Raw genomic sequence first — 20,244 nt, 5'->3', positions numbered from 1 at the left:
ACATGAAACACTTTTGCCATGCAATTTTTTTATGGTCAAATTGCCTTCTTGGTGTTTATTAGAAAATAAATCCAGCCCATAAAATGAAATGGACATAGTAAAACCTTATTCACTGGGACCAAGGGGATGATCAATAAGAACAGTAGACTATTTTGAAAGAAAAGCAATTTTGCTAACTTCCCAGCCTTACAATGTTATGTAACCTAACAAAATATTAAGAGGTAGTGCTTGGCACATAATCAGGGTTTAACAAATGTTATTATATTAATTCAAATTTCCATGTAACCCACTTTTGTTATAATTACACTCAGTGAACAAACAGTATTTTTAAAGGGCAAGGTTCTCTCTCTGAAGTGGCTAGTTTTCCTCAAATCTTGCTTAAAACTTGGATTTCATTTTAGTTTTTACATGTTGTGAAGCAGGGAGGTTCTAATTAATGAGGTTTTACTACATTTGAGAATTCATATTTTAAACAATGCTTGTCAAAAAAGCAAAATAGTATGCATTCAATACAAAAATCACTTTTTATCTCCAGAGCTAAGAATTTGTGTCTGACACGGTCAGTCATGGCAACTAAAATCTGATTTTCCAAAGCTACCTTACACCTTTTTCACCTCTTTTTTCATACCAAACCCTGCTGTCTGAATATGCTCTTAGTATATTAAAACAATTTTTTCTTATCTAAACAAAAACAGGAAGTGAAAGATCCAAATAAACCATATGACATTATGAAGATAAATTATTTCATGATTATCTGCTTTAGAATTATGCCCTCCAATGGTAAAGACTAACGAGTTGACTTGTTCTAGGTAAAAATAGCATTCATTCCTAAGCTACAGTGAAAGCTGAGAAGGCTTTGAACATTTCCATGTCCTTTTGCAAATGCTACCTGACTTTTATAAGGTCAAACAAATACACTCAAATCAATAACATTATATAAAGGTCATCAATGCAAAAGAAATTAGCAAAAGTTGACTTTAGAAAACTATGTTATTTATTAGAGTCTTCTAGTACCATATAGATAATGCGATGTAGACCTGGGTTACAGGAACATGACGTGAGAGATATATATTAAGTAGATAAACAAATGAAACACCGTACTAAATTTCACATTATCTTGAGTATTTTATGAAGTTATTTTTTTAATTGAAAATATGCTTTAATAACAAAAAACCTGCCATACACTGGACCATGTGAATAATTACATAATACCTGTAGACCAGGTTCAAGGGAAGATACAGTATAATATTTTAGCTGCCAGTACTGCCAGTGTCAAAAGATTGAAGGCCCAGTGCGCCCCTTGGAAGACAAATTTGGCCAAAAAAAAATTCCTTTTTTTCTCGAAATGTGGTTAAATAAACCAGATATCCCCAAAGTAATGAAGACTCATTTAAAGTAATTATTCTGCTTACAAGTTTTATTTACATAGTAATTGTTACAAGTAGTTTTTAGTGAATTTCTTGTATTTACATTTTATATACACATTTATACTTGGAAGATAAAGAAACTGTACAATAAAAAATAAGACAAAGAAATACAGTAACTTAGATCCAACTCAGGAAATGAATACACAAAAGATTAAATTTAGGCAGGTAGTATAACCTCAAGGAGATTACCGCCAGATGTTACATTCCCTCTATCTGGAACACCAACACCAAGAAAGTAGTTACCAGAGTTAAAAGGTCATTCTAAAACCTATTAAGATGGTAGACACTCTCTCAATATTTTATTATACCACCAGTTTCCAGTAAGCAAACCCCTATGACAGGAGTTACCTTTTCAGGGTTCCACTAGTAGTCCTTAGGCTAGAATAACCCATGGGGTAAAAAATATATGGGGATCCTCTGGTCCCATACTCCTAAAGAGGCAGTCACTACACTAACAAGGACCTCAGCCTTATTAGTTTGAAGACTATATATCACTAACAGAAATAGTGTGCTTAAATGTTGTGTCAGACCAAACTGCAACATTAAAATGCACTATAAATATAATTATTAACAAAATGCCATGTTATACAGGTATCACTCATAATACTCAAGTAATTTAGTTTAGGTTCAAAAATTAAACATATTACAATAAATTTAATGCCAATTTACCAGTGATTAATAATTTCTTTATCCACAATGTTATCAAAGTTAGATTCAGAAAAAAGTTAATTTTACCTTTTTCTTTTCCTCTCATTTCCATTGATTAGAAAAAATTATGCATAGTGTTTTACAAGTCACGAACTTAGCTACATTTTAAGATTTCAAATTTCAAACTGGAATTAACAAATTTTGTTTCTATAGACAATGGAGGAATTTTAACTAATAAATTTAAAGTCTTGCCAAGTAGCATGCTATTTAAGAACTCTCAGGATCCATTACTTTTACTCTTACCAGTGAAAAACCTCATTTATATTTTTGGACTTACTCCCAAAGTCAAGTCTTCAGTCCACTAAAGTGCAAAGAACTTTCCTTCTACCAGTTATTTAATTTTCCTAATGTTAAATTACTAGATGAACAATTTGTTAGAAGAGAACCAGAAAGGCTAAAATTCTTTGAATGATAGGAATTCCTTAAGGAAGAGAAAAAATTCCCTTTCAAAAACAAATAGACACAGTACTGTGGAAAAACACCTACACAAACACTAAACAATATCTCACCAATATTTCCAGTTCCTAGACAACCCAAATTTGCCCCAACCTGTGAATGAAGACAACATCTTCAGTGACTTAAATAATTTACAACCACAGTTGCTTATTGGTTTATAATAACTTCAAAAAGTCAGAACTGGAGATAATATCTGTACTAAAGTATTCTGGAGGTCAAAGTAGTATTTAACAATCCTACTCTAACCTCCAAGTGCCTTTTGGTAATTGTTACAAAAGAAAAGATGTAAAAATTTGAAGTATCTCCAAAGCTATTTAAAAAATTTACTGCATTAAACTGTTCAAACTACGGAGTATCAATTAGCCATTTAAACTTTTTCCTTTGAAAAATGGCTCTAATTACAAAATACTTGCTCATTAATACTGTGAATAAGTTATTATTTCATTTACTTCAGCCATGGAATTTAAATTGGCAGTTTTCCACCTCTTGATGCTTTTAGATTTCTCCAACATTTTCTTCCATGCCTTTTACAAAGGAAACAAAAAACTTTTATCCCAAAACCATTTTCTAAATTTCAATTAGTCTGCCAGTTTTGAAGATCAGCTTTTCAGAGCAGGACTACTGTTCTTGTCTCCTTCTTTAATATCCTTCATTACGGATGCAAAGACCTGGAAATTATATAAAATAAAGATTAATCCTCAAAAACTACCACCTAAAGACATTTAAATAACTATAGTTTATAAAGATGAAAATTTTAACTCTGTCTGTCCCCTGAAAGATTGCCATTTTTAAATCCCCTTATTTTAAAACCAATTTTATGGAGTATCATTAGATTCCAATTTTCATCAATTGCCAAATACTCTGAAATTACTATCTGTAAACAAGAGATTTTTTTGGACCAATATTCCTACATTTCATCATTTTCATAAGCAATGAATGCCAATTGTCTGTATCGTTCATGGACCAAGTGATAATACTGTCTTGTATGTCACTTAACTTAGACTGCTAATGTTTGCTTCCCTAATAAGACTGAGGATCTAAAAGCCAGGATCATACATTATATATTCTTTCTACTGCATACCCTTGGTGCATAGCAGGTGTTTAATAAAACTGTTGTCTATTTGAAATACCAAAGTAATAACTGCTCTGGCAAATAAATGAATATTATGGTTGTACTTCACTAAACTCATAAAATATTACTGGCCTTACATAAAAATAATGCCCTAGGTTTAAATAGGTGAGAAAAGGGAGCAATCTATTTTAAACTCTTGCTTTTTCAAAGTCAAAAATTATTTTTTAACCACTAACGTTTGAGAAATATATAAGTTTTGTTTTCTGTTTCATTATTAGGACATCAAGATACAGAAATATATGATATTTTTACAAGAAGCAACTATTTATGTATATTTTTATATGAAGCGGGGAGTGAGGAGGAGGGTTTAGTTTCTTTTTTTTTTTCTGAGACAGAGTCTTACTCTGTCACCCCAGGGAGAGTGCACTGGCATCATGATAGCTCACTGCAACCTCCAACTCCTGGGGCTCAAGCGATCCTCCCACCTCAGCCTCACAAGTTGCTGGGACTACAGGTGCCCGCCATGATGCCTGGCTAAGCAACTAATTATTTGAATACATCTATTAGCAATAGGAAAATGTCACTCTACCTGAGTCCATTTTTTGGTGCTATTCTGCATTTGAATGGCTGCAATACAGCTGAACAACTTTTCTGATGTGATATCTTCTGGCAATTTAGTTAGAAACTGTGCTATATGAATGAAGTCCATCTGCAGGAGAATATCTTCATATAATCGGAGGATTCCTAATCCAGTCCTAAATAAAAATTCTTCCCCATCTCTGCAAAATACATCCCAGACTCGACAGGCCAGATCAAGTGGTAGTGATTTGCTATACAGTGTGAAGATCCTAAAATTAGGGGGGAAATGGTCATTGAAGTTTTTCATTCATTGATTCATTCACTCAGTAAGCATCTCTACAGGAAAAGAACAGTGCTTAATTAGAGATTAAAAAGGCAAATGAAACATGGCTTCTTCCTTCAAGCTTCTAAGTAATAAATAACAAAATTTACAACCTTATGTAGAGGAAACACCTAATACAAACTAGAGTGGTAGAACAACCTAGTAATTAAGGGTATGGGCTCTGAAACTAGAAAGCCTGAGTTTGAATTTGCCACTTATTGGTTATGTTAGCTTAAGCAAGATTTTTATACTAACTGTGCCTCACAGTTTCTTCATTAGTAAACTAAAGATAATAATACCACTTACCTCTCAGGATTGTTTTGAAAATTAAAGGAGTTAATAAATGTAAAGTGTTTAGAACAGTATTTGGCACATAAGAAATGCTTAATAAAAGTTACTTATTGTGTATAAAACCCAAATACCATCTTTTAGTAATCTAATATAAACACATAAAGTCTGACCTCTCTTTTCTCTTCCCCTTCCACAAACATCCATTGTTTTGTTTTCTTTTCTTCCCCTCCACCAAGCTTTACTTCATACTTCTTTTGAAGCATGTATACTTTCCAACAGAATCACCAAAATGGTTTTTCCCATCCTTTCTGACAATGTCTGACTATGTAATTCTTTATCCAGTGGTGCTTCAGGAGGCATTCTGGTTGGGGAAGTGGGGAGAATAGGTGCTAGAGGACTTGTCTTGAAGTTGCCTTGGCAAAGAAAGTACAGTTTTTTACACTGATTGTGTGTTTATTTGAGGTAGAGCTGATGGAATTTGATGGAACTAAAAGCTCTCCCACACACACAAAAAAAGCCTTTAGCACTGTCACTTATGTATTCCTATCTTATGAAAATGATTCTGTATATAATAAGCTCAACAGAGGCAGTGAAACAAAAGTCCATTTTTATTTCTTAAATTATAAACGCATATTTAATTGTATAACAAAAAGCAAACTTTTGGTAGTATAGAGAATAGTAACTTACTGTTTTAAATGAGAAAAGGTTATGAGGAATGCCTATGCACAGTTTCTAGTACACAGTACTCATTATTAGTTCCATCCTCTCTTCCAATATAAATTATGATCTTGATATGCCTATACTCACACTCCTGAAGACTGAGAATTGAAGGGTTTTTTCCCCCTCCTTCACAGAATTAGTACTTGATCTTGGTTTATGGGTCCCATGATATAAAACCCTTTTCTCCCTACTATCTTAGCGTCCTTCCAAGAGAAACTTTAATTTTCCTAGTGGGAATGGGAGAGAATACATAACTTAGTTTTTTAAAGAACCTAAATAAAAGAAGGCTCAAATAACTCTGAAGACATAATATTTGATCAATGCCTTTATTTATTTTTCTATATTAAAGCTTAATACCATTTACATGAAACTCATTGGTTTTGAATGATTAAGATTTAAAGTTTAAATATGCCTATGTAGTCTTAGCAACCTATCTTTTTTTAAAAAAACTTATTCATTCATTCATTCATTCCCAGGGACGGGGTCTTGCTCTGTCACCCAGGCTGGAGTGCAGTGGCATGATCATAGCTCACTGCAGCCTCCAAATTCCAGGCTCAAATGATCCTCCCACCTCATAATTTTTGTAAAAATTTTGGTACAGACAGTGTCTCGTTATGTTGCCCAGGCTGATCTCAAACTCTTGGGTTCAAGCGATCCTCCCACCTCAGCCTCCCAATGTACTGGAATTACAGGCATAAGCCACCAGGCCCAGCCAATAACCTATCTTAAGATCCATTTCTTTGGCAAAATTCACTCACCGTTCTATTAGGTTATTAAATATGAAATGTCCGATTTCCTTAAGTACTAAGTTTGACAGTTGATATCTCTGACATTTCACTTTGACACTTACTGTCTTATGTTTATTGTGAAAGAACATCCTCAGTCTTTCAAATGCATGTTTTGGCTGGTGATTATCTTTCAAATTTTTTTTTAGAGCAGTTTTTGTGAAGCCATAGATAAGTCAAAAATTTGGGTTATTTTCAAATATGGGTTCTATCGTGAAACCAGTGCAGCACATACAGCTTGAAGTATCAACAAACTGTTTGGGAAGGACGTGGCTAATGAACGTACAATAGGTCAATGGTTTGAGAAGTTCCATTCTGGTGATTTTAATCTTGAAAATAAGCCATGTGGGTGACCTGAGACCAAGGTGGATAATGATGAGCTGAAAGCTGTAGTGGAAGCAAATCCACCTCAACCTATTTGTGAATTAGCAGCAAGGTTTGATGTTACCATTCCAACAACATTAGACCATCTGAAACAAATCGGCAAGGTAAGGAAGCTAGATAGGCCAGCACCGTGGCTCACACCTGTAATCCTAGCACTCTGGGAGGTCGAGGAGGGTGGATCATTTGAGCTCAGGAGTTTGAGACCAGCCTGAGCAAGAGTGAGACCCCATCTCTACTAAAAAGAAAAAAAAGAAAGAAATTAGCTGGACAACTAAAAATATACATAGAAAAAATTAGCGGGGCATGGTGGCGCACGCCTATAGTCCCAGCTACTTGGGAGACTGAGGCAGTAGGATCCCTTGAGCCCAGGAGTTTGAGGTTGCTGTGGGCTAGGCTGATGCCATGGCACTCTAGCCCGGGCAACAGAGTGAGACTCTGTCAAAAAAGAAAAAAAAAAAAAAAAAAAAAGCTGGATAGATGGGTTCCACATAAATTAAATGAGCACCAGAAGAGAAATAGTCTCAAAGCTTGCCTTTCTTTGCTGTCACGACATAAAGGTGAACTGTTTCTAAACTGTATTGTTATGTGTGATGAAAAATGGATTCTTTTTGACAATCACAACCATTTGGCACAATGATTGGATAAAGATGAAGTGCAGAAAGATAGTTCAAACCAAATATTCATCAAAGAAAGCTAATGGTATCTGTTTGATGGTCCAGCACTGGTTATTATCCACTACAGCTTCATGAAACCTGGTCAATCAATTACAGCAGATATCTGCTGCATCCAGTTGGATGAAATGATGAGGATGCCTGTGAGTAAGCAGCCAAGATTGGTCAACAAGATAGGCCAATCCTCTTGCAAGACAATGCTCAACCACATGTTGCACAAACCACACTGCTCAAACTACAGAAGATGGACTTGGAAACTCTCTGTCATCTACCATATTCGCCAGACCTTGCATCAACTGACGACCACTTCTTCCAGGCTTTGGACCACTTCTTGCAAGGAAAAATACTCAATTCTCAACAAGCTGTCAAAAATGCTTTTCGTAATTTCATCATCACTAATTCTCCACACTTCTTTGCTGCTGGCATAAACAAGCTACCATTAAGATGGCAAAACTGTGTCGATAGTTTAGGTGCATGGTTTGATTAATTGTACTACTTCTTATTTGAGATATAATAAACTACACTTGTGATTCAAAATCAGACATTTCATATTTAATAAACTGTATATAATCAACCGGCTACTTCTTGCCAGGCAAACTCTCCAAATTAAAACAGAAGACCCTGAATTAGAAAGATAATAAAATACATTAGCACCTAAATATGGCATCATTCTTCTGTTAGAAAGCTGGACAAAGCCTCAAAATAAAAAGAAACAATATAAAGCCCTCAGAAAGAAACACTATCATAACTATCATAACTCTCATGTGTTCAGTGTAATAAAGGAATAGCAACTAACTCTGACAGCAAGTATGTGCTAGGCACTGAATGAGATAATCCATGCAAAAGACTCTCACTACAACTCTAAAGATATTATTCCCATTTTATAGACAAAAAACTAAAACACAAACTGAGAGATTCTGATTTTGATCCAGAGTCCATGCTCTTAATCAAATGCATCCCCACAAAAATGTGGAAGTTTTTCTATTTGCAAGGAAAGGTTCTTTATATGTACGATCCTGTGCATGAGATTTACTCTAGATACTAAAACACATGAAAAGTTATATTATATTTCCATTTCATTATTATATCTTATGTATGTTATGACTTACCAGTCTATCAAGTATATATCTGGTGTAAGACTGTAAGACTTGAAATGTAGAAATAGTTTGGACAGATTTTCTTCAAAGAATACTTCAAATGCTGCAAAATATTTCAACATCTACAGATAAAAAAATTAATAAAATTATGAAAGAGTATACTCTTGAAATTGAGACGTTAAATCCTTAAACATTAATAGAGTATCTTGCTAACTAAGCACTTCTTTTTGAGTCTTCTCATCAAGCATTTATAAACTATAATACAATGAAAAGTTTATATTAGATCAGATTATCTTAGTCTTCTAATTATTGTTTTTTATTCTAAGAAGGTATTCAGACTACAGAAACAAAGGAAAACAAAGTCCTTTGGAAATGTTCATACCATGCTGTGATCCACACGAAAAAAGGCCAATTGGCATGGCTTATTCAGGAGATTTGCAAATGCAATGAAGGCATCTGCCTCTTCCAAATTAAGAATGAGTACTGCTGCAATGAAGGACATCCCTTGGACCTTAAAAGGGAGAAGAAATTCATCAAAATGGATTTGCAATAATAATTCCATACATTTTATTTTATTGTACTCCTGAAAAATTACAAAGTGACATTACATAGTAGAATTAACCATGATTTCTTTTTTTCTTCCCAGGAAAGGTAAACACAGAGAAAGAACCCCTAATAATTATAAACTCTCCCTAATATTACATTTCTTGTTCATGTAGTATGGTTTAAAAAATATTAGGGAAATTTTTTTTTTTCCAGCTCATTATGGGGGTACAAAAGTTCAGATTATATATATTGCCCATGCCTCCCCATCCCCCCGAGTCTGAGCTTCAAGTGTGTCCATTCCCTAGACAGTGCACATCACACTCATCATGTAGGTATGCACCCATCCCCTCCCCCCACCCCATCCCCCCCAGTCAGAACTTCAAGCTTGTCCATTCCCCAGGCAGTGTACATCGTGCTCATCAAGTAAGTATACACCCATCCCTTCCCCCCCCCCCCCCCCCCCCCCGCCGGCCCCGACCTCTGTCCGATACCCAATTGGTGTTATTCCCAAATGTGCACTCAGGGAAACCAGTTTGCTGGTGACTACATGTGGTGCTTATTTTTAGGGAAATTTTTTGAAAGAAGAAAAATATATCAGCTTTTACTTGCTATAAAAGCCTATCTCAGTGTACTACCTATTTAGTTTTCATTTCCTCTCAGTATGAATTCTTTCAAAATACAGTACAGAATCACAAAGTTTAATGAAAATCAGGTGATTGTTTTCATTAATATAATACATCTGTAAAAAATGAGGAACTAAGAATAAAAAAGATCTATAAGACGTGCTGCTAAAATTCCAAGAAAGGAGAGGTTGTGGGAGGTTGAGAAAATGAGCCTGGATTCTTGGAAAAGCAGGAGAAAGAAATTGGAAAAACCATTCTAAGATGGAAAAGAAGTATGAGCAAAGATACAGAAATGGAAATAGGACCAGCTCAGTTAGAGCACAAGATTTATAATGGGAGTAAGGGGAGACATGGAAAAAAGTGTATATATTTATATTGTGAAAGGCCTTGAGTAAAAGGCTAAACTGTATAGATGTTTGTTTGTGAGTTAACTGGTAGCTACTGTAAATTTCTTTAATTTAAAAAAAATTATCACACACTTACTTCTGATAGAGGTTTGTGTAACGGACTTACACAGGGAGACCACTAAGAGTAACTGTGGCGATACCTCTATTCTCCGCAGCCAAATATTTTGAATGGGCTGCCTACAGTCACTATCTCTACTTTCTCAGCTCTCTTTTTACACTTTAACACACTTCAATATGAGTTCCACTACATCTTTGAGATTTCTCTTGCCAACATGACCAATGATACTTATTGTAAAACCCAATGGGCACTATCCCACCCTCTTGGCAGTATTCCCTTAGCTTCTGAGATCCACTATATCTTTGTTCTCATCCTAGTTCTCTGGCTTCTTCTAAGTACTCTTTGCAGATTTCACAGTAATTGCCTATTTGATTTTCTAGAATATAAACTCCATGAGGACAGTGCTCCCCAAAGATGTCCATGTCCTAATCCCCAGAACCTGTGAAAATGTTGCCATACTTGGTAAAAGGGACTTTGCAGATGTGATTAATTTAAGGACCTTGAGATGGGAAGATTGATTATCTTGGATTATCTGGGTGGGCCCAAAGTAATTATCACAAAGGTACTTACAAGCGAAAGAGGGAGAGGCAAGAGAGTCAGAAAGATTTGAAGGTGCAACACTGTTAGCTTTGAAGATGGAGGTAGAGGGTCATGAACCAAGGAATGAACGTAGGCAGCCTCTAGAAGGTGGAAAAGGCAAGGAAATGGATTCTCCCTTAGAGCTCCAGAAGAAATACAGCTCTGCCAGTACCGTGACTTGAACCCAGTGAAATCTATTTCAGACTTCTGACCTCCAAAAATGTCAGATAATAAATTTGTATTGTTTGAAGCCACTAAGTTTGTGGTAATTTGTTATAGCAATGATAGGAAACTAATACAGAGACCAGACCATCTCTGTTCATGATTGTATTCTTAGCACCACAATATTTGCTGAATGAATACAAGGGGCAAGTGTTACATCTACAATAGAATGGCAGCAACTCAAATAGAAGGGATTAAAACTACATTTAATTGAATCTAAGATGCTGCTTCATCATTATTTCATGTATCACTAAAAAAAAATCCTGCCAAGTAAGCAATGATACAATGCTTTATCACTTAGAATTTTTATTTTAGGCATATTTGTAAAGCTATTTAAAGCTTATTCAGATTTATCACATATCATATATCTTCTGCATACATAAAAGGAAAATAAGAAAAACAAAGTTATTTCTACAATTTCTTTAGAGTCCAATTCTTCTGAATATTCTGTATTATTTATTGATTCCTGGTGTGACACACTAAAAAAAGATACTTTCTTCCCCCCTTTACTGGATTTCTTGGAAAAAAGAATACATTGTTTATGCGGTATTTCTGTCAAAAATGTTTAACCTGAATCTAATCATGAGAAAATAATCAAATACAAATTGAGGCTCATTCTGCAAACAACTAGACTTAACCCTTCATAAGTATCATTGTCATCACAGGTAGAAAAGGCTGAGGAACTATTCTAGATTAAAGGAGACTAAGGAGATATAACAACTAAAGGCTACACATGACCCTGATTGGATTCTGAATCGGGGAATACAACTACAACTTTTCTATTAGTTTGAAGTTGTTCAAAATAATAATGTGGGAAATAAAAAAACACAAACAAAAAGGCACCTGTGTATAGACCACTCAGCTTAAGAATCATGCTCTACAGTTTCTAACTCCTTGTGAGATACTGGGAAACTTAAGTTTGTCTTTTTTTTTTTTTTTGAGAAAGAGTCTCGCTCTGTTGCCCAGGCTAGAGTGCCGTGGCCTCAGCCTAGCTCACAACAACCTCAAACCCCTGGGCTCAAGCAATCCTTCTGCCTCAGCCTCCCGAGTAGCTGGGACTACAGGCATGTGCCACCGTGCCTGGCTAATTTTTTCTATATATTTTTAACTGTCCAGATCATTTCTTTCTATTTTTAGTAGAGATAGGGTCTTGCTCTTGCTCAGGCTGGTCTCAAACTCCTGAGCCTTTGAAATCTGCTCCCAGAGTGCTAGGATTACAGGCGTGAGCCACTACGCCCAGCCAAGTTTGTCTTCTTACTTTCACTTTTATGATATACCCACCCTAGAGCCCTACCATAATATGGGCCCAATTCACTATAAGTGCTAGAAGATGCAATCCAGGCAAAATAATAGCTACCTCCTTACTTAAAAAGAGAAAGCTTGTATCAGTAGGCCTATAGACAGGTTAACACTCAAGACTCACCTAGAATTGCTCTACCCAGAAGCAATCTATAACCATTTCCTCAGAGTGGAAAACTAATAGAATTCAACAATCTAAGCAGTAGTGGTCTTAAGCTGGGATAAGTATACTGTGGAGATACATAAAGGCTTTCCAAAAGTACATTGTCATGGATAATTTAAAGGGAATTCATTCCCAGAGCCTCAATTTACATATGTATTCTTTTCTAAACATGATCTTCCTGAGAATGTCACTGCATTCACAGTGCAAGAGAAAGTTACAGTCTTTACCCATTACAAAGCTTAATAGGAATTACTGTGAGGCATGCAATGTCAAACAAAGATAATTCTAAATACTGGTTGGGGAAACCTTCTGGCTTCTTGTCATATATATGGATAGGTAAGATTGAATGCCATTATATGGTAGAATAGAGATGAACAATGACAATTTTGTGTCCTCACCTCTTTTATACCACACCTATTAACAAAGAGTGTATAGCCCTTGAGGGAGAGTCTCAGGAGAACAAATACAGAGAATAGCAAAAGCAATACAGATTGGTGACTGTGGTTCTTTTAAATATATTAATAGTGTAACTGGAATGTGAACCAAGATTACCAAATTTTTTCAAGAATAAAATCCACAGATAAAACTTTTACGTGACTTATTTGTAGATTCAGCGTGTTATTAATTAGCATAGTTAAAAAAATAAATCAAGACATGACATCTGTATTCCAATATAGTCTACACTATTCTTATAAAGTAAGTCTGATTTGGTTAACTGGTTATATGGTGGTCATTTTACATAAATTCAATGACCTAATAGTGCTCACTTCAGCAGCACATCTACAATGACCTAATAAATATACAGCTGAGGTAAAAAAAATGTGTTAAAAACATATTCTAAATGTTATCATTATCACAGGTGTAATAACAGTAACCATATTTTAATCTTCCCAAATTAGAATTTCTGAGTATATCAGGTTGAAAAAGGTAACTTTAACTGAAAGTATAACAGGTATAACTAATAGATTTTTTTCTCTTTTTAAAAATCTAGCCTAAAATGTCAATAATAGATATTTTTATTGGTCTCAATAAAGGCTTTTGGTATAGTTTCTAAAAACTGAGAAAGTGAATGGTTCTAATGATTGGTAATAACTGTTTTTCCAAGTCAAGGAATTAATAGTCTTCTGTTTTCAATAAAATTAAAGAACCTAATTGAGTTACCTGAGATAATTTTTTTAATAGTGTTGCTTTTTGCATTTATTTATCCAATTTCTCTAATGTATTTGTTTTGGTCAGTTGTGTACTAATAATTATAACACAAATCAGAAGAAAAATTTTTAACATATAGAATGTGTATCAGAAATAAAACAAATTTAAAATTTTAATTCATTTATGTATTTGTAGCACAAGTACAATAAGGTGATTAGTAAAAGACTTTTTAGCAAAAGATATACTACATTACAATAAAATTCTGTGAGAAAAATGAAATAGAAATAGGCCCCTCTTATCCCCAGTTTCACTTTCTATAGTTTCAGTTACCTATGGTCAGTCTTGGTCCAGAAATATTAAATGGCAAGTTCCAGAAATAAATAAGTTGTAAGTTGTAAATTGCACACCTTTCTGAATAGGGTAATGAATGAAATCTGGAGCTGCCCCACTCCATCCTGCCTAGGACGTGGATCATCCCTTTATCCAGGACCTACACTGTGTATGTTCCCCACCCAGTCGTCACTTAGTGGCTCCCTCCCTTATCACATCAGCTGTTGCAGTATCACAGTACTTGTGTTCAAATAGTTCTTATTTTACTTAAAATATTAGAATAGTGTTGTCATTGTTCTATTTTATTATTAGTTATTGTTATTAATCTCTTAATATGCCTAATTTATAAATTAAACTTTATTACAGGTCTGCATGTATTGGAAAAAACATAGCATATACAGGGTTCAGTACTATCTGCTGTTTCAGGCATCCACTAGGTGTCTTGGAACATATCCCCTGAGGCTAAGGGGGGACTACTGCACATGGCTATTATCAAAAAGATGAAAGAAAACATTGTCAAGGATGTGGAGAAAAGAGAACCCTTGTACACTATTAGTAGGGATGTAAATTAGTACAGCCATTATGGAAAACTGTATGGAGGTTCCTCAAAAAACTAAAAATAGATTACCATATGATCTAGCATAAGGTAACCCAGGCTATTTACCCAGAAGATTTGAAATCAGTATATCGAAGACATGTCTGCACTTCTGTGTTCACTGCAGCACTATTTACAATAACTAAGTTATGAAATCAACCTAAGTGTCCATCAATAAGTGAATGGATAAAGAAAATGTGGAGCATATACTATTCAGCCTTAAAAAAGGAAGAAATTCTGTCATTTGTGACAACATAGATGGAATTGGAGAATACCATGCAGAGTGAAATGAGCCAAACACAGAAAGACTAATACTACATGTTCTCACTTAACTACAGAATCTAAAACAACTGAACTCATAGAAGCAGAGAGTAGAATGGTAGTTACCATAGACTAGGTAACTACCTAGGGAGGCAGGAATGGGAAGATGACAATCAAAGGGTATGAAGCCTCAGTTAGATAGAAGGAATACGTTTTTTGTTATTTTTTTTTGGACATTTGCACAGCATAGTGACTATAGCTAATAATTGACTATTGTACATTTCATACCTCATAAATATATACAACTATAATTTGTTATATATAATTTTTTTTTTGTTCCAAAACATTTTTTTTATTTATAGAGATGGGGTCTTGATCTTGCTCAGGTTGGTCTTGAACTCCTGATCTCAAGCAATCCTGCCTTGGCCTTCCAGAGTGTTATACATAATTTTAAAATTTTAAAAAGGAAATACCAGTTTAGAGAAAAAGCAAAAGTATAAAATATTAATGAAGAGCTTGTTAGCATATTTTTCGGTTTTTTTTTTGTTTTGTTTTGTTTTGTTTTTGAGACAGAGTCTCACTCTGTTGCCCCTGCTAGAGTGCCATGGCATCAGCCTAGCTCACAGCAACCTCAAACTCCTGGGCTCAAGCAATCCTACTGCCTCAGCCTCCCAAGTAGCTGAGACTACAGGCATGAGCCACCATGCCCGGCTAATTTTTTCTATCTATAATTTTAGTTGTCCAGCTAATTTCTTTTTTCTTTTTTAGTAGAGATGGGCTCTCGCTCTTGCTCAGGCTGGTCTTGAACTCCTGAGCTCAAACGATCCACCTGCCTTGGACTCCCAGAGTGCTAGGATTACAGGCATGAGCCACCACACCCGGCCTGTTTTTCTTTAAATAGATGATATATATATAAATAATTATAGTATTTAAATTCCTTTTGAGACATTTTAAAAGCAATGTAAGATATCAATATTTAACCAGTACTAAAAATTAAATCTTTGACAATTAAATTTATGATGAAAAAATTTAAATGTCAAACATGTGAAGGGGATACATAGTATTCTTACAATTTGTTACAGAATACAAGACCAAGAGAGTTTAAAGACACTGTGCAAATCTCATTTAATCCATAAGGACTATCTGATCACCTTTAAAATGCTATAACCTGCCCCCCCTCCCCCCGCGCCCTCCCCAAAAACCTGGCACATCCTCTCTTTACCATGCCATACTTTTTCCATGGCACTTACTGTCTTTTAATATAATATCATTTATTTTTTCATTTGCTGTTTATTGTCTGTTTCCTTCTTCTAAACTGTAAGCATCGTAAGGGGAGAAATCTTTCTTTTGTTCACGGATGTATCTCAAGTGCCTAAAACAATGCCTGGCATATAGTAATAAAAACACAATAAATATTTGTTGAGTAAATGACTGAATATATAAGTGACATGTAACAGAACCAAGTAAGTTGTACCAGACAGCCACCTTACAGTAAGATCTCTAAAATTCTTCTATTTTAAGACAAACGTGAGAAGATGAAGGTTTTATGGCTTCTAGTTAAAAATGGCAATTGAACACTGAACATTTTTTTTTTGTTCCCTCCCAAAATCCAACTAAAATGACAATAAAAAAAAATAAGTACTAACCTAAGAAGACAAAGAGAATGGAAAATGATATAAGCAATAAATAATGTTAATAGCATCTTAGAAATTTTAATATAAATAAGTGGAGAATATTGAACCTAAAATATCTGCAGAGGAGGAAGCCAATAATCAACAAGCCAATTCAGCCATAAAACCCTGGAAGACTTAGGAATTGAAGTTATCAGGTACCTCTGAAATTGAAGGGTAGGGCTAAAAATAGGATTGGTTGAAAGTCTGCAAAAGGAGCAAATCTCCTCTCCTAGCCTGGATGGACAGGTGCCCCTTAATTTGGCAGATCATGAGAGGTTTATTTTCTAGAGTTACAGTCAGGGAAAAGAGAGTTAGGGTCAGTCAGATAAGGCACCACACTGACAGCAGGAGCATTAAATAAAAGTTTTCAAAATTGCATGGTGAAATCTGCAGTTCTCTCAGAAAGCTGACAGCCAGTCATATAAGCTTCTGGCAAGAGATGGAAAGACTCCTCTGTCAGTAACTTGATAAGCCCCTCAAAACAGACATAGAGGTACAGACATTTGGGAGCTAACACAACATAAGATATTTTGATAAGAGTAGAAATATGTTTATATTCAAAAACCAGACTGAAACAAATACTTACATAACCAACATCGGGTCGGTAACATGTATATGCCCCTAAGATACTATGTAACACATCGTGATATGGACCACCCTTAGGAGAGAAAAATGAAATTTAAAACTATACAAATAATTGTCTCTAAGTTAGTTCTCATATTACTGTTAAAAAACTGCAGCATTTCCTAAATGACTAGCTTTAACATATTTAACAATTGTCAAAAATATTGTAAACACACTCTGCCAAGATGTTTTTTAAATTATTAATGGGAAACATTTGATTATGAACAAAAATAGCCAAATAAATTCACATGATGGATACAAGCTATATGCATATAGTTTGCAAACAATTTTAAAGACTTCTGGATTTTCTACAATAAGAGTATGATGACTACAGACTGTTTCATTTTATATAATAACAATGTCAGCAAGAGAAAACCATCAAGCTATACTAAATTAAGTTGTATTAATAACTTTAAGTTCTATTAATAATTTAATCTTAACAGTATAAATTACCTCATTTTTATCAATCTAGAGGAATTTTATGTATAAAGATTTGAGTCAAATATAAAGTACATATAAAATATAGTTTTTATATATTTCTATTCGCATAAGGTATATGCAACTTTACAATAGCCTCTGTACAAAAAATATCTATTCCTTCCTATTTCAATAATAATTCTGAAAAATTTTAAGTTTTATGATAAAGTTTTTTATACTGTAACAATTTATTAGGCAAAAATATTAAGAATACAAATATCTTACAGAATAAAAAGTAAAGCAAAAAAATTCACCATAACAAAAATTCATCAAATACCTACTGCATGAAAGGTATTACGTGCTAAACCATTAGGTTATTAAGTATGAAATGTCCGATTTCCTTACGTATTATACTAAGTTATATAGTTGGTATCTCTGACATTTCACTTTGACACTTCGTTTTATTTATTTTTATTGTGAAGGCACATCCTCAGTCTTTCAAACACACGTTCTGCCTTGTGATTATCTTTCAAATTTTTTTAGAGCAATTTTTGTGAAACCATGGATAAGTCAAAAATTTGTGTTATTTTCAAATATGAGTTCCCTTTGTGGAACAAATGCAGTGCAGACAGCCTGAAATATCAACGAAGTGTTTGAGAGGGATGTGGCTAATGAATGAACAGTAGGTCAATGGCTTGAGAAGTTGCATTCCGATGATTTTAATCTTGAAAATAACCCACGTGGGTGACCTGAGACCAAGGTGGATAATGAGGAGCTGAAAGCTGTAGTGGAAGCGAATCCATTTCAACCTAAGCGTGAATTAGCAGCCAGGTTTGATGTTACCATTTCAACAACATTAGATCATTTGAAACAAATTGGCAAGGTATAGAAGCTAGATAGATGGGTTCCGCATGAATCTAACGAGCGTCAGAAGAGAAATCGTCCCAAAGCTTGCCTTTTTTTGCTATCATGACATAAAGGTGAACCATTTCTACACCGTATCTACACCATATTGTTACGTGTGATGAAAAATGGATTCTTTTTGACAATCGCAAGCGTTTGGCAGAATGGTTGGATAAAGATGAAGTGCAGAAACATAGTTGAAACCGAATATTCATCAAAGAAAGCTAATGATGTCTGTTTGAGGGTCCAGTGCTGGTATTATCCACTACAGCTTCATGAAACCCAGTCAATCAATTACAGCAGGTGTCTGCTGTATCCAACTGGATGAAATGATGAGGATGCTTGAGATTAAGCAGCCAAGATTGGTTAACAGAGACAAGACAATCCTCTTGCAAGACAATGCTCAACCACATGTCACACAAACCACGCTGCTCAAACTACAGAAGATGGACTTGGAAACTCTCTGTCATCCACCATATTCACCAGACCTTGCACCAACTGACTACCACTTCTTCCAGGCTTTGGACCACTTCTTGCAAGGAAAAATACTCAATTCTCAACAAGCTGTCGAAAACGCCTTTCGCAATTTCATCGCCACTGGCTCTCCAGGCTTCTTTGCTGCTGGCATAAACAAGCTACCGTTAAGATGGCAAAACTGCGTTGATAGTTTAGGTGCATACTTTGATTAACTGTACTGCTTCTTGTTTGAGATATAATAAACTACACTTTTGATTTGAAATCGGACATTTCATGTTAAATGACCTAATATTAATATAATGTATTTCAGTCAGTGGAATAAAATAAATTCCTTTAAAATTTTCCTACTAGTTTTATCCTTTTTATATAAAGGCCCAAATTTTTATAGTTTTGCCATTTTAAAAATAATAGCTATGCATTTAGAGCATGTGTTCCCTTGGATATTAAAATTTTTTTTAAGTAGTTATAAGCTGGCTAGAAACCCTCACCTTCTGAAAGATGTAGAGAGATGGAAACGTACGGGATATGTCCAACTTAATTAATTCCAGACTGGCCTCTCGATCAGCAACAGATACACCTGCATTTGCCAAGTAGATAAAATTTAAATGATCACTTGGCTGTAAAAATTCAATTTTATAAACACAGAATGATCACATAGCATATGTGCTATTTAAAGAAAGTTAAAAGCTGAATAATCAAGAAATTGCAAGAAATGTCACATAGCTTTTGCTAGAACTTATAAAGACAATATCTATACATTTATCAGAAAGTTATATGGTGAAGGATTTCTGCTTCCAATTTTTATAGAAGATAGAGGCAGACCATCATTCCCATGGTAACAACTAAGAAAAAAAAAATTACAAACATTACATTTTTTCAAAAAATCATCAGACATCTGTGGATACAGAGAGATCAAGAGGATTTAAATTCCAGAAAGGGAAGAGCCTTTCCTAGGTGAGTGGATACCAGAGGCCATTCTTCTACCTAGGGGCATCTGCTAAGTCTGGGCATGGGCTTAGGGTCAAGCTTGCCATAGACAAAGGTACTCTGCTTGGGGAAAGAGAAACCAGAAAAGCTTTTCATGGCCAAATAAGACTGATGCGATAGATAGTAATCTGGAGCTCTGAATGTATATCTGGTTTTCACCATGGGACTTTTCTGCATGCAGGCCAGGCTGGAAAGGCAGAATGAAATCACCCAAGTCACATGGTTCTTAAGAGACCATCTCACTGGACAGAGACACTTGTAATTAAAATAGGACAGTTTTTCCCAAACCTGAAATAAACTAAATCTATTTCAAGCTGCAACCTTGCCCTGACCTAGAGCTCAATTACTGATTTAGTTGAGGTGATAAACTCTTATTCCAACTGCCTAACAGCAAAGAGCATGCTTCCTCTACAAAAGAA

The 20,244-nt window shown here is 34.9% G+C and overlaps 1 protein-coding gene across 1 annotated transcript in view; it reads right to left on the bottom strand.

Moving 5' to 3' along the window:
* Positions 1 to 3,075: 3,075 nt before the first annotated feature.
* The window catches only part of TBC1D12 (TBC1 domain family member 12), a 93,453-nt gene continuing 76,284 nt past the window's right edge, over positions 3,076 to 20,244 (bottom strand). The window contains exons 8-13 of the mRNA XM_069460163.1: positions 19,327 to 19,415; positions 17,004 to 17,075; positions 8,895 to 9,023; positions 8,525 to 8,634; positions 4,253 to 4,511; positions 3,076 to 3,259 (exon numbers count right to left, since the gene is read on the bottom strand). Coding sequence (XP_069316264.1) covers positions 3,191 to 3,259; positions 4,253 to 4,511; positions 8,525 to 8,634; positions 8,895 to 9,023; positions 17,004 to 17,075; positions 19,327 to 19,415 — 728 coding nt within the window. The 3' untranslated portion in view covers positions 3,076 to 3,190. The remainder of the gene's footprint in view (positions 3,260 to 4,252; positions 4,512 to 8,524; positions 8,635 to 8,894; positions 9,024 to 17,003; positions 17,076 to 19,326; positions 19,416 to 20,244) is intronic.

This window comes from Eulemur rufifrons, chromosome 28 (genome assembly GCF_041146395.1).
Source record: "Eulemur rufifrons isolate Redbay chromosome 28, OSU_ERuf_1, whole genome shotgun sequence".
Lineage (NCBI taxonomy): Eukaryota > Metazoa > Chordata > Mammalia > Primates > Lemuridae > Eulemur > Eulemur rufifrons.
Note: the sequence above shows the minus strand (reverse complement) of the source record. Positions and strands in the feature narration are given on the sequence as shown.